Source organism: Cydia pomonella, chromosome 20 (assembly GCF_033807575.1).
Source record: "Cydia pomonella isolate Wapato2018A chromosome 20, ilCydPomo1, whole genome shotgun sequence".
NCBI lineage: Eukaryota > Metazoa > Arthropoda > Insecta > Lepidoptera > Tortricidae > Cydia > Cydia pomonella.
The window spans coordinates 1,795,141-1,809,820 of record NC_084722.1 but is presented as its reverse complement, the minus strand read 5'-3'; the positions used below and the strand labels follow the sequence as shown (position 1 = coordinate 1,809,820).

General features: G+C 37.3%; 1 protein-coding gene and 1 non-coding gene across 5 annotated transcripts in view; both read right to left on the bottom strand.

Moving 5' to 3' along the window:
• The window catches only part of LOC133529417 (two pore channel protein 1-like), a 49,187-nt gene that overhangs the window by 19,656 nt on the left and 14,851 nt on the right, over positions 1 to 14,680 (bottom strand). For all 4 annotated transcript variants that reach the window (XM_061867125.1, XM_061867127.1, XM_061867126.1 and 1 more), the window contains exons 3-14: positions 14,373 to 14,537; positions 13,471 to 13,596; positions 12,383 to 12,563; positions 12,087 to 12,219; positions 11,664 to 11,763; positions 10,937 to 11,117; positions 8,544 to 8,632; positions 6,637 to 6,760; positions 4,965 to 5,105; positions 3,810 to 3,978; positions 2,107 to 2,277; positions 750 to 945 (exon numbers count right to left, since the gene is read on the bottom strand). In XM_061867125.1, the coding sequence (XP_061723109.1) occupies positions 750 to 945; positions 2,107 to 2,277; positions 3,810 to 3,978; positions 4,965 to 5,105; positions 6,637 to 6,760; positions 8,544 to 8,632; positions 10,937 to 11,117; positions 11,664 to 11,763; positions 12,087 to 12,219; positions 12,383 to 12,563; positions 13,471 to 13,596; positions 14,373 to 14,537 (1,776 nt within the window). The remainder of the gene's footprint in view (positions 1 to 749; positions 946 to 2,106; positions 2,278 to 3,809; positions 3,979 to 4,964; positions 5,106 to 6,636; positions 6,761 to 8,543; positions 8,633 to 10,936; positions 11,118 to 11,663; positions 11,764 to 12,086; positions 12,220 to 12,382; positions 12,564 to 13,470; positions 13,597 to 14,372; positions 14,538 to 14,680) is intronic.
• Positions 13,197 to 13,269, bottom strand: Trnad-auc (transfer RNA aspartic acid (anticodon AUC)). The gene has a single exon. It is a non-coding gene; the product is annotated as a tRNA-Asp (tRNA).

Genomic DNA, 14,680 nt, shown 5'->3' with positions numbered 1-14,680 from the left:
GAAGCGACGTAAATTTACTACCATCTTTCGACACATAATTAAAACCTTTAGAACGCTATTTGACTTTGATCCTGATTATTTTACTGATATGTGTTAAATATGTTAAATATCGAAAGGTGGCGCCATCTAATAGATCAAAGGCCAAAGGTTTCGAGCAATGGCGCCATAACTTTAGATTGTGCCCGGTAAGATGGCGCCACTTTTTGATATTTAACAAATTGAACACATATCAGTGAAAGAATAAGGATCAAAGTCAAATGGCGTTCTAAAAGTTTTAATCATGTGTCGTAAGATGGCAGTAAATTTACGTGGCTACAAAGTTTTCTTTACCAATACACCTATATTTCAAACTCTCTTTACTAAGACGATAATGAGCGCCCTCTATTTATCAATACGTCAATCAATACGCAATTTATTCTAACGCCATCTAGCGTCAACTATCAAAACTAACACGCAACTAACAAAAAAATTGTGCGTGGAGTCCCTCCGCGCGGAAGAAGTGAAACTTCACTTCAAATAACATTAACATTAGCATTAACATCAGCATTAACATTAGCATTAACATTAGCATTAACACTAGCATTAACATTAGCATTAACATTAACATAACATTAACGTTAACATTAACATCTGCCAAATTTTACTTTATGAATAAATAAAGACTGATTTTATTACCGATTATAGCGTTAAACGTTTAACGCAACCTTGTTGCAAGTCGCATAAGAAGTTTCACTTCAAAAACCACTTACCATGAAATAAATCCTGCTAAACTGCCCCGCGACGGTCGCGTACGCATTCATAAGTATGAACCAGTTGTTGACGACGGTAAGCTCGAACAGAGACACGCCACTCGTGATGAGATTCTCGAAGTTGTTTAGGTAGTAGTAGCCGAGAGCTGTTGAACTGTTCTCTGAGTATTTGTAAAAGTCTTCTACTGTTGTATTTCTGTAATATAAAAAATTACAATACAATACAAATATACTTTATTGCACACCTCAATACAGAAACAGTACAAATATTATAACACATAAAGAAGAGGTAAACAACAGGCGGTCTTATCGCTAAAAAGCGATCTCTTCCAGACAACCTTTAGGGAGCGGAATTAAAAAAAAAAAATGTTATGTCAGTAGGTGTTCGAGATGCAATAAAAGAAGTCTAGCACAGAATAAACACAAAACTAAACAATATAATTATCATATACAAATATAAATAAAAAAGATATATAAATACATATATATACATTTTTTTTTTTTTCAAATATTTACACGGCATTACAGCATATGCCAATACACCGAATAATTAGACTATACAAATACAAAACATATATAAAATAAAAAACAGATATTCATTAATAATCACATGCAAGTGCTGGAAAGCCTATCATCCATCATCTCACAGAACCTCAGACACTCCTGGCACACATTCGCCCATCTCCCCGCAAACAAGTCACACTCTGGTGCTGATGTATATTAAAATACGTTCATTTTCTTTTGCTGATTAGGTCAAAAATGGTATTTTAAGTAAAATATACATAATACATGATTTTACGAATGAATTTGGAGGGATGGAACGGCAGAGGAAAACCTAGGAAACGGTGGATGGATTGTGTGAGAGATGACATGAAACGATCGCGAGTGAACGATGAGATGACGGGTGACAGAAAGATATGGAAGGAAAAGACATGCTGCGCCGACCCCAAATGAATGGGATAAGGGCAAGCGAATGATGATGACATGATTTTTTTCACAGTACCAAGATATCTATTGCAGGTTTCTTATTAGACAGACAGGGATATTCCAGTTCATTACTAACTTTACTTTAATTGTAACAACTATGTACCATTGTTCGCAATAAAAGATTTCTGATTCTTTAGAAAAGGTCAAGACCCTTTTACATTTTTATAGCTTTCACATCATACAGACAGACAGACAGACGGACCTACCTTATAATATACAAAATAATCGCCTCGATATCGTGAAAATATCAGTTGCAACGTATCAGAGCTCTCTCGAGTCAAATACAATTTAACAGCGCCATCTATTTATCAATGTCTTAATTTTTAAGCGTACATGCTAACGCCATCTAGTGTCAAGTAGCGGAACTTACACGCAGCAGTTCCTCAAGTCCAATCCAGCGAAGAGCTCCATACCGACGATAGCGAAGAAATAATACATGACGAGCATCACGCAGCCAGCTGAGGACATGAGAGGCGATAGTAACACGAGTGTGCCGAATACGTCGCGGTACCGCTTCTTTAGCTTGTAGAGACGCATTAGCCTGGAAGCAAAATGGAGTTTTAAAATACAACCATAATTTGGCATATAAAAATTCGTACATTTAAAGATCGCTGTTTAGCGAAGTCCGCCTGTTGTTACCTACTAATTTATATCTTTTTCTCCATTTTTGTGTCTTTTTAGGGTTCCGTAGCCAAATGGCAAAAAACGGAATCCTTATAGATTCGTCATGTCCGTCTGTCTGTCCGTTTATGTCACAGCCACTTTTTTCCGAAACTATAAGAGCTATACTATTCAAACTTGGTAAGATTTTTACACAAAAATAGAAAAAAAAACAATAAATTTTGAGGGTTCCCCATACTTAGAACTGAAACTCAAAAGATCTTTTTCATCAAACCCACACGTGTATCTAATATCTATGGATAGGTCTTCAAAAATGATATTGAGGTTTCTAATATCATTTTTTTTCTAAACTGAATAGTTTGCGCGAGAGACACTTCCAAAGTGGTAAAATGTGTCCCCCCCCCCCCCTGTAACTTCTAAAATAAGATAATGATAAACCTAAAAAATATATAGGATGTACATTACTATGCAAATTTCCACCGAAAATTGGTTTGAACGAGAACTAGTAAGTAGTTTTTTAATACGTCATAAATGGTACGGAACCCTTCATGGGCGAGTCCGACTCGCACTTGGCCGCTTTTATTTAATAAAGAATTTTATCATTATTCATTTATTTATCTTTCATTATACATGATTTGTTTATTTGACGACTGAGAAAAAAGTGCATGAAGTGATTAAAATTAGATATATCGAAAATTCAACCATAACATAGGTAGTAGACATATTTTCACTTAAAAATTGTTGTGGTAGTCGTTTTCTAGGTTTTCGTGTGTGTGGATTTCAAAAGTCTGTTTTGGATTCTAAGATGCCGTCCATGCATCATGCTCTCATGTTATCAAAGGTTAGATTTGACAAGTTTGCGCGTTATCGTGAATGACGCGAAGTATAGTTGTACAGTTTGATTAGAGTGTAAGTTACTGTAGTGCGGCGCGTAGTGTGAAATGAATGTTTTGAATTCTAAGATGCTGTCTATGGACTTTTTAGACAATTCAAGGTTTCTGAGGTGTTAGATCTATCTAATACTATATGCTCCAAAAACATTATTTATCTCTCCCTTAGTGTTTATATAGTACATAGTTATTTTTACACTGTGGCTGGCATGCTTCTGTCATAATTATTTAGCTATGTTTCGGTTAATTTTATATATATTTATATGTATGTTTATGTATGTCTATTTGTATTCCTTATATGTGTATGTGAATGCAGGCTTCATAACGGTTTAAAAACACCTACTTTTTCGATTAACTTCTCTATTTCCGCTACCCAAAGGTTGTCTGGAAGAGATCGCTTTTTAGCGATAAGACCGCCTGTTGTCTGCCTCTACATTTAATCAATTGTTTATTTTCTTGTATCTTTTTACTGAGGTGTGCCAATAAAGAGTATTCGATCTATCTATCTATGCTATCGAAGCCATATTAGCCATATCACATTGCCCTTAGTAACAATCCTTACCTTAATGGTCTGAATATGACGACAATATACAGTTTGGGCGCTATAGTGAGCATGACAGCCCCCATAAGAGCTAGCAAGGTCACGGTGAGATCGAAAACGTTCCATCCGCTCTCGAGGTACGCCGCCACGCCGGAAGCCATCATACGGAGGGCTGCTTCTATTAAGAATACTGTGGAAAGACAATACTTTTATAAAATAGAATATGTCTTCATCTTCTTACTTTATAGCTTGGATTATAAATTTTAGTAAAAAAGCAAATGAAGTATTATTTACTAAAATTCCACAAATGAGAGCGTTGAGAAGTGTGTGTGGTGTAAAATTACAAGATAGAATTAGGAACAGTGTGATAAGGGAAAAGTGTGGACTGAACGAAGATGTAGTGACAAAAATTGAGAAAGGTATGTTGAGGTTTGGACACGTGGAAAGAATGAGAGAAAGAAGGTTAACAAAGAGAGTGTATAAGGGAGAAGTAGAAGAGGGAGCTGGAAGGGGTAGACCTCGGCGGACTTTCTCTGATCCAATTGGGGACATCCTGAAGAAAGGCCAGGTCAAGAGCACCCTAAACCGACGAGCGTATATGAGGAATGTCATGAAAGTGAAGGAAGCGAAAGAGGTATGTCAGGATCGTAGCAAGTGGAAATCCGTGGTCTCTGCCTACCCTTTCGGGAAATAGGCGTGATTATATGTATGTATTATATGTATGTATGTATTCCACAATTAACTAAATAACATATTCAATTCAGATCCTACCCGACTGCGCCAGTGCGAAATTTTGTCTAATTTATAAATATTTTCGTTTATGAGTGAATAAAATTCAAAATAAGTAGCAAACTTTATTAACCCTTTGAACGCCACGCGTATCGTACGCGGCGCGTAATCGTGAACCTTGTCGGTACGCATGAAGGTTGATATTGGGCTGAAGCCGCGCGCGTATCTCTCTCTCTATATATATATATATATATATATATATATATATATATATATATGTCTTTGGCGGTCAAAAGGTTACAGACAAAATGTTGAATTTTCGTTTGGGTTTGTGTTGACTTGTTTTAAATAAATTTACTTTAATTTTCACGAAACTGAGCATATTACTATCCTGGATCTGGACTATTGTTGTCCTGTTTTAATTTATATAAAAGTAGCAGCACTTACGCGAAAGGAAAAGCCAGGTGTCCCAGGAGGCACAGAGTAGCCGCGCGCTGTGCTGCAAGCCGGGCAGGGCGGGGTCGGCGCCCGCCCCGGCTTCCAACACGCGTAGCACCATTGCTACGCCGTTGGCTACTATAAGCGCGTCTGAAAATACAGAAAACGGTTTTAGGCTAGGAAATGTTTTGAGGTACAGTCAGCATCAATAGTAGCGGATGAAACAACGCGCCAAAAGTATCTGATATTCTGGATAACTTTTCCAAATATATATGAATCTCTAAAATTCACATTCAAAAATATATCTTTTATAGTCTTAATTGTTCTACATATAGAACCATCAAATTTTGCTAAGCTGTTACAGAATGGTAGATACTTTTGACACCTTGTTTGATCCGCTACTTTTGATGCTGACTGTACCTAATAATAGTTTTCACAGTACATATGGTGCTACTTTCCCGCCTGCGTGCGGGAATGAGCACTTTCCGTGCATATGTCGAAACTTTAAAGAGCCATATGTTCTGTAACACGTTGTATGATACACGTGCGAATAGGTGATTCGCAAATCGTGTCGATTTAAAACACTCCCTTCAGTCGTGTTTTAATTTATCACTACTCGTTGCGAATTTCTTATTTTCTACACTTGTATCGTAAATAACTATTTTTTCGAAGGTATTGTATGTATGAACACTAAAATGAAACCACAAGGTAGGCGAGTTTTTACACTCGCTCATCGATTCTTGCTGGTCAGAGCTTCCTGATGATGTTAAATTTTGTAGTTAAGTTTTAAGTTTTGTATTTAAATGTCCGATGAATGAACGAAATTACGTACTCACTTATTTATTTATTTATTTTTAATTTTTTTTTTTTAATCTTATCGTACAAAAGGCGGACTTAATGCCAAAAGGCATTCTCTACCAGTCAACCTTAAGTTAAAGCAGAGAGATTGTGGGCGGTGCTATTAGGTATTACTAGGTACTAACAAAATAACATACAAGCTTACCTAAGATTCAACATACACAAGCAACAAAATACATATATACATAATACATACAATATATACATACATATCTTATACCTTTAAAAGAGCAATTCTTGTATATATATATATATATAATATATATATATATTTCTGTGATCTCGGAAACGGCTCTAACGATTTCGCTGAAATTTGGTATATGGGGGTTTTTGGGGGTATACAATCTATCTAGATGTTTGGGAAATCTATCTAGTCTTATGTTTGGGAAAACGCGTGTTTTCGAGTTTTCATGCGTTTTTCTTTCGACGCAGAATATGGTCGCTAATTTCGTGTTGGCGGCCACTGGCCGTCTGGTCCAGCGGGTTAAGACGCGGACTGCAAAACGAGTGTTACGGGTTCGAATCTCGCCCGGTGACTAACTTTATTTTTTATGTTCAAGTTTATATATAATTTTTTTTTTTTATTGTACTAGACAAGTTTAATTTAGTAAAAAAATGTAGTTAAGATTATCACCATATTACAATAAATAGTTATAACCGAGCAAAGCTCGGTCGCCCAGGTACTATAAATAATATAAACTAAATAATAGAAACAAGGAATCCTTCATACTACTAGCAAGGAAAAACAGTACCGATTTCTTAAACACAAACATATTTATTTAAATGCTTCTGTAAATACCACATTTAAGTTTGCATAACTCACAGATAATGTACTCGAAGTAAGGCTTGTGGACGAGTTGGCTGGCGGCCCGCGCGCCGGGCTCCAGCCACGACTCCGCGTACCACGGCGCGCGCGCCGACTGCGGCGCCCAGCGGAGCGCGAACACCTACACCACCAGGAACTGTACCCCTAGTGTAACTTTGATCGACATCATAACGTGACGAACGCGGTTACGTTAAGTCTCATTTTGTATAGGATTTTGAGTTTCCAAAACGTCCCGCTTGGCGCGCTCTTTCTAAATCCAATACAAAATTAGACTAAACGCAAACGCGTACGTCACGTTTCGAAATCGAATTTATTTACACTAGGGGTACTGTATCGTATCTACAAGCTGTCACATGTCATTACTTTTCTTTAACGTTTGGCGTTTTTGCCGTAATCTTGGAAAAAAACAGGACAACGCCAGAAAATAACACATGCTCATAAATAACTGATATAAAATGCTGTTGGGGTTGCCGCGTTTTTGCAGCGCATCCGGCATGTTTGCTGAGGCCCTCATAGATGATTTTTATCAGGGATCGGAACCGGTTTTTTGGAAAAACTTTGAAATAAACATATATTTCGGTTTATTTTATACTCCAAATATAGGACTCGGTTGTGTTTTTAGATAACGACTTCGTATTATGAGATTGCCCAATTAGAAATGAAATAATTAACAAAGAACGAAACGATACCGTTTTCGTTCCCATACAAAAAATACCGGTTTCCGATCCCTGATTTTTATACTATAATGCGCAAACGAGTAGCCTCCCAGATGTGTCGGGTGCGAGGCAGCGCCAACAGCTTCTTAGCGGCAATAGGAGAGGCTGGATAACCCTTTTAAACGGCATTGGGCGTCGTTGCATGCTCCAATGCACCACGATTGTAAATAAGGTATTATTAAGATAGAATTACGATAACTAACATAGATATAAATATAAGTAGGTTCTACTGTACTTAACTAACAAATATGGACTGTAATTTGGTCTGAAATAAATATAGATTGAATTGAATTGAATAAATAGCTAGCGTGTGCTCCCTAAGTAACGCACATCGTCCAGACGCTGACGATAGGGTCAATTGAAGACTGTCCCAGTGCATTACTATTCATTTGTTAGTTTAACTTAATCATTCAATGTTTTAATTATAGGTGGTTATTGTGTATGCAGCAAACGTAAGCTATCTGAGCGAACGTAATAATAGTTATGCTGTTGTTTACTTATAAGCATTAGTGTAAGTATGAGATATTACCCATGTCAATGTTATAAACACTGAGTTGTTAAAAAGTTTATAATGAGCGTCTATAGCGCACTAACCTGTATTAATTTATCTTTGAACACTGTCTAGGATGAAAATGTACACTAGATTAAGTAATTACATTGTAGTAAATTACCTATGTCAAATAAATAGTAAATATGACATTTTGAGAAAAATTATAGAAGGTAAAAGAGGTAAAGGAAGACCTAAAACAACATGGAGTAAAAATATTAGGGATTGGACCGGTACCAAGAACGCCGCTGTTATATTAAAAGCATAATTAAAAATCTAGTTATTTAATCTTGTTATTTATAAGATGACAATCAAAGATATTCAAATTTTCATTTTACGTTGGCGTATGTCACACAAAGGTATAAAATAAGGCTTGTTGTATACAATTCTACAGCCGCCGCTCTTTCTAGAACGGCAAAGATTAGATAAAACTTTCGCATGATGATCGCCGACATCCGATAGGATATGGCACCATAAGAAGAAGAAGAAATAACTTATATAAAAAAAGTGTATTACTATACTAAACCATTCAGACACTGCGTTCAGTGTGATGCCGAAAGCTACATAACTTTGAGCGTAAATCAATTGGTCATCAAGTTGCCTGTGAATCTAATCAACTTTTTATTCGACTGTTTTCTCACCTCATATAGATTAGCGAACTCGGAGCGGGAGAGACCTCCGGTCCCGGACTGATTTAGCTGCTTAAACATTAGGTACACATCCAGCCCGCCTGCGAACAAACACAAAAAACAACGTAAAATTTTACAGTTCATCTAAAGGGCGAGAGCCCGTATATCGTCTCGGGGATGGTGGGGCTTCATACGCTGGAGCTAAGGCGGAAGCTGTTGTTGTTGATGCACTACTACGGTGTAATAAACAACACAGTAAATAATCCGGATGTACTGGAGAGACTCGGCCTGTTCGTCCCGGGGTGGCGTCCCTGTCCCCCGGGCCTGAGCGCGCTGCCCGCGCGGCTAACTCACCCACGACTCGGGCGCTCTCTCTCCTTAATGTCATGTCCATTGTTGCCCCGCAGATTGACATATTCGCGGATAGTGTTAGTGGTTTTGGTAAAAAGCTATCAGAATTCCTTAGCCAATATTTGGCCACAAAAAACTGACTTCTATTTTTAATAATTTAATTATAATGATGATGATTTCTATTTGACTAATTTAATTTATTTAACAATCCTATATTTAATATTTCTGCAAATAATGAACTGTGTTTTGATTGTACATAATGTAATTTGTATTGTATATCCTACTGTAATCTAGTTTGTAAGCGATTTGGTGTACCTGTTAGCTTATAAATGTCTAATAAATAAACAAATGAACAAAAGGATTGGCAATCCAGTTATATCAAAACATATGACACTGTTTATATAACGAATAAAAAAAACCGGGAAAAAGCCACGGACCACTTAAACTGGCAATATTATGAGAAGGCATCGGAGTTTTTATCTCCTGGTAATACTAAAAGCTAGCTATGGAGTGGATATTAGCAAAAAAGTTCAATTCATATTCATACTCATTCATCTATTTAATAAGTGATTTTATTTTTTTATTGGGTCATCCATTAATTACATCACACGAATTTCTAGGTTTTTTGACCCCTCCTTATCACACTTGGTCACATTTGGCAAACGGGAGGGGTTTGCCAAATGTGACCAAGTGTGATAAGACCCTGATGTGACGTCACATTTTGGCAATTTTTTTTAACAAAATCGGTGAATCGAATTATGTACTATTAATATTTTAACAAAATATTTTTGACAAAAGAAATATTAGTAATTATAACACAAAACCGATTAGGAAAGAAAATTAATCGCATAAATCTATTATCGTTCCAAAAACTCGTTATTTTACTGTACAGCGAATAAATTATTATTTTTTCAATACTGATGAAGTTAAAGTGACGTCACAAAGTTTGTGACTCCCCCCTCCCCCTTGTCACAACATGTCACATTTTCTTGATTCCTCCCTCCCCTTAAACGTGTGATGTAATTAATGGATGTCCCCTAACCAAGAACCAGAACTTTGACGAGTTATATACTATGCTTTAATTTTGTCTTTGAATATATAAATATTACAAATAAGAATAATTACTATTTTTGGTATTGATTATATTAAGAAATTTCATTAAAAAAAAAAACAATATGTATATTAAAAGAGGTAAAAATAATATGAATGTAAATTAATCAATACATAACAATAGTCATTATTTTTTATTAGTAATATTTATGTCCTGAAACACAAAATTAAAGGATCGTTTACTAACATTCGTGTCCTTGTAAAATGAAAATCACTAATTAAATAAGGAATGAGTATGAGTATGAATATGAGTTGAATTTTATTGCTAATGTCGACTCCATAGCTCGCTATTAGTCTTACTCGTACCATGCGATAAAAATCCGATGCCTAATTATGAGTAATTCGTGAATCGAGTAATATTACCTAACGGTTGGCACAGTACTATATTCTCTTGATAGATGTACTATATTCTCATGATTTCTATAGTAATCTAAATTGTATTTTATTTTTCTTATTTAATGTATGTTAATTAGAAGATGTAATGTTTTGAAAAGATGTGTCCCGCCGAGTTTCTTGCCAGTCCATATTGGGATACCCTCATCCAATTGAGGGGGGATTTAAATCTTCTCGGGTCAGAGGTGTAGGGTTAGAGCCGGTGTAGCTTTATTTGACGTTCATAAACGCATTGTAATATGCCTACTTGAATAATAAACTATCTTTATCTAGATTTTGCTCTCCATATAGATCGTGTCATTCACGAAGACGCGTGTCTTAACTCGTCATATTATCAAAGGTTAGGTAGTGGACATACTTTCACTTGAAAATTGTAGCGGTAGTCGTTTTCTAGGTTTTCGTGTGTGTGGATTTCAAAAGTCTGTTTTGGATTCTAAGATGCCGTCCATGCATCATGCTCTCATGTTATCAAAGGTTAGATTTGACAAATTTGCGCGTTATCGTGAATGACGCGAAGTATAGTTGTACAGTTAGATTAGAGTGTAAGTTACTGTAGTGCGGCGCGTAGTGTCGCATGAGTCCGGCGAAATGTCGCAGCCGCACGGCGTCCGGCGCGCGGCGCGACACGAGCAGACGGAACGCGTGTCGCGCGGCGCGACGACGGTGTAGTAGCAAAGCGCGACATTTCTCGCGCTCTATGCGGGTGAAGGTCTCGTATACTACGGCTAACATCTGAAATAATGCAATTGTATTAACTCGCTTTGATTGATTCGATATCACGTATATTAAAATATAATTACAACTTCAGAATTTCAAGGTTGTTTTTCTGCTGAGAATATCGGCTAATTAAAGTTGAGATACCTTACCAGACTGAAAAGGATAAAAGACAATTCATGCAGTTATGAAAAGGTCCAAGTGGAAAGAGTGAACCTCGTTGCTTTACTTATTCTGGAATGTAGTAATGAAGCTTTCAAAGATTTAAACGCCCTTAGGAAGTTTAACTGGCGTTACATAGCTCGAAATTCAAAGGAGTGGCATTTTCTGGTGTCGTACGGCAAGTATCTTTTAACAGCTAAGCCAGCGTAGTTTTAGCTAAGTTTACATACCTATTTGTACGTAACTTTTGTGCAAAGGCATAGATATCAGAATTCGCAGAAATATCATACACATATATAACATGGGTAGGTATGATTGTATCCTACATACTTACAAACACATTAATATAAATCTCTTTTACATCGGTAAGGGTTATCAAGGTAAAAGCAAGTTTAAACTTACCAAATTCATAAGCACGTAGAGCACAGTGATGATGTAGAGGATGAAGAACACCGCGTACCACTTGGACTTGGCGTACGACGGCATCATCACGTCCGGGAAACTGAACACAGACAGCAAAAAATCAGGGTAGTGTTTGATGCACGTTTGGCGGGAACTGTGAGGACAAGCCTACTCGTAATCAAGTCCGTTTGTCCAACTACACCTGTTCTACATTAATTATTTTTTAGTTTAGTCAACCATTTCCGCCACGACTTTAAACAAAGCGATTTTTTTGTAGGTTATCTGCGTTCTGCCGCCATTAGTGACGCCAAAGGTTGGCCAGTCTATAAAATAGTAAAAATTTTGTGATAAGATGTGACAATAATCCCAATGATGAAATAAATAAATGAATTATGATTCTTTTGTATAATTCATTCTACTCACTTGGCGGTGGTGAGCAACACAAACATGCTGACGAACGAGTCACTGATGGTAGAGAAGTGACCATTGTCGAGGTGTTCTGAGAACAAGTAGTAGCCCAGCAGAGAGTACGTGGCCACGAAAAACATTAGGAGCCCTGTGAACAATCGGGATAACTATTGGTTTAAGTAGTTAAAGTAAATTAATGATACTTTTAAAATGGAGGATCTGAGCCAGCAAATACATGTATTATTACTAGCCCTGTACTAAAAATGTTAACGGGTTAATGTATTTAAGCTACATAAGTAAAACAAACTTACCTAACATGTCTAAAATAGGCGGCAAACTTTGCAGGATCTGTCTTATGAATCTGCGAACGCCTCCACAATGTCTTGTGTCAACTAGAAATATTGGCCGCAAGGCTCTGGTCACTCGGAAGTGAGAGGATTGTCTGCACAGCACTACTACCGCTTCAAGGACCATTATTAGTAGGGTCACGCCCTGTAAAAGTAAAAAAAAGGTATGAGTAATGGTACAATATTTTAGGATGTAAACAGAAAAGCGCAAAACAAGGTAGGGGCATCATCGTTGACAAAGAGCCTATAATCACTACGTTCTAGTTGTTGACTTCTGTCAAAAACCAGACCACAGTTCAAATTATTATAGAACCGACCGACTGCGTAAAAAATGTAGGTACGTAGGTAAATAATAAGTGAAAAGAAAAAATGAACGATTAAACTCTAGAAATCTCTACCTAACTATATTCCGATGTTCCGATCGACACTCAGATGACTTTATTATTTATTCGTATGGCAAAAAATACAATCGTTCATTCATATGAAATATAGGTAGGTATATTTATTACAGCAGTACGCCCAATTGCTGGATCCATTGGGTGACATTGTTGTCTAGGGTGAACAAGTCCACTGCCGGGTTGGCCCGGTATTTGGTGAGTGGGCATTCGCGGATAATATGGTCCATGCTCTGCACCGCACTCAGATGACTCAGACAATTAGATAAACCGATTGACGTAAGAATCATCAAAATCGCGATTGGTTTCTTAGGATACAGGAAAAAACACGTCTGCGAAAGATGCTATTAAGCTTAGAATAAATTTAAAAGTGGAAAAATTACTGTCTTGAGTGAGACTTGAACTCACGGCCTCTGGATCGATACTCCAGCGCTCTGCCAACTGAGCCACCAAGACCTCATCCATAGGCAGCAAATTTTCCCACCATATGGGTCTAGGGGACCCTAGCGACATCTACCGTAAGAACGTTACACTTCTTAAACGTTCTATTTTTACCAAAGACATTTTTTTTTCGACTTTTAAATGTATTCTAAGCTTAAAGAAATTACCATCTTTTGCGGGTAATACAGGATAATTAGTTATGGCGACAGACTGTACCTTGATCATGGTCCTCTTGTGTTTCAGAATAGTACTCCAGCCAATCCACTTCAACTTCAGGTGAAGTTCCACGCCAATCACCATCAGCGCCAACAGTTCTATCGTGCCGTGGGCCCATACAGGTAACTGAAAGACATTTTAAATTGTACATTTTACTAGACATTTTGACCAGAGTTTTTTAAAGCGTGGGGCCCATCAAGACGGCTGTAAGTATTGGAGAATCAATTTGAACTTGGAATGTGCAAGAATACGGTAAAAATTTAATGAGTTTTCGAATGTTATGCATACGATACGTGGCAATACATAAATGAATTAGGCGCTACTTGACATAAGTAACATTTACCTTTACTAAATCTTTGAGGTTGAGACAATTATAATATCATGATCAGAAGTGATCGGTAGTTTCGCGAGACGTAAAAGAGGGTAATTAATCAAGGTTCATAACTCAACTAACTTTGCCTTTAAATCAATTACGAAATAAAACAAGTTGACCTATCACTGACGATCTGTCACGATATCGTGGTTAAAATAGTACCTGCTTTCATCCCAATAACTTTTCTGAAAGAAATGACTATTGTGGGCGTAGGCTTAGGCCTGGCACCGCAGGGTCTTCAGTGAACGCCAGCAATATTAACACCAGGACTTCCCTGGTATCGACGGTTTTGGACTCGAAGAAATACAGGTATTTATCGAGGAACTCCACAGGGCTGTCTTTTTGAGGGTGTCACAAATTGCTTGTATAATAATTTACCTCGCAAGCAGTATTAGTATCACGGAAGCCAGCAGGTCCAGTCCATGACACCAGAGGTTGTCGACTCAAATATAAGTAGGTCTCCTTAGGACTGGACGGATTATGGTGTTTTTTTGGAGGTACCACAATTTGGTTTTAAATAGTAAATTACCTCAAAAGCTGGTACCGCAGGATCCTCCGTGAACGCAAGCAGTATTAACACCAGGGAAGCCAGCAAGTCAAGTCCGTGATACCAAGGGTTGTGGACTCGTAGATATGCAGGCAGTTCCTCAGGGCTGGACGGGTGGGAGTCGAACTTCTCATTGTTCAGGCCTTCCTGGGGGCGAAGCACGTTAGTTGGTGGTAGTCATATACACAATAGGAGAAATGGTATGGAAATAGTCTTAAGTTTGTACTTGATGTATATTAAAGAGAGGCTCTAAGACTTAGGGCCTGTTTCACAAAGTACAAGTAAAGTAT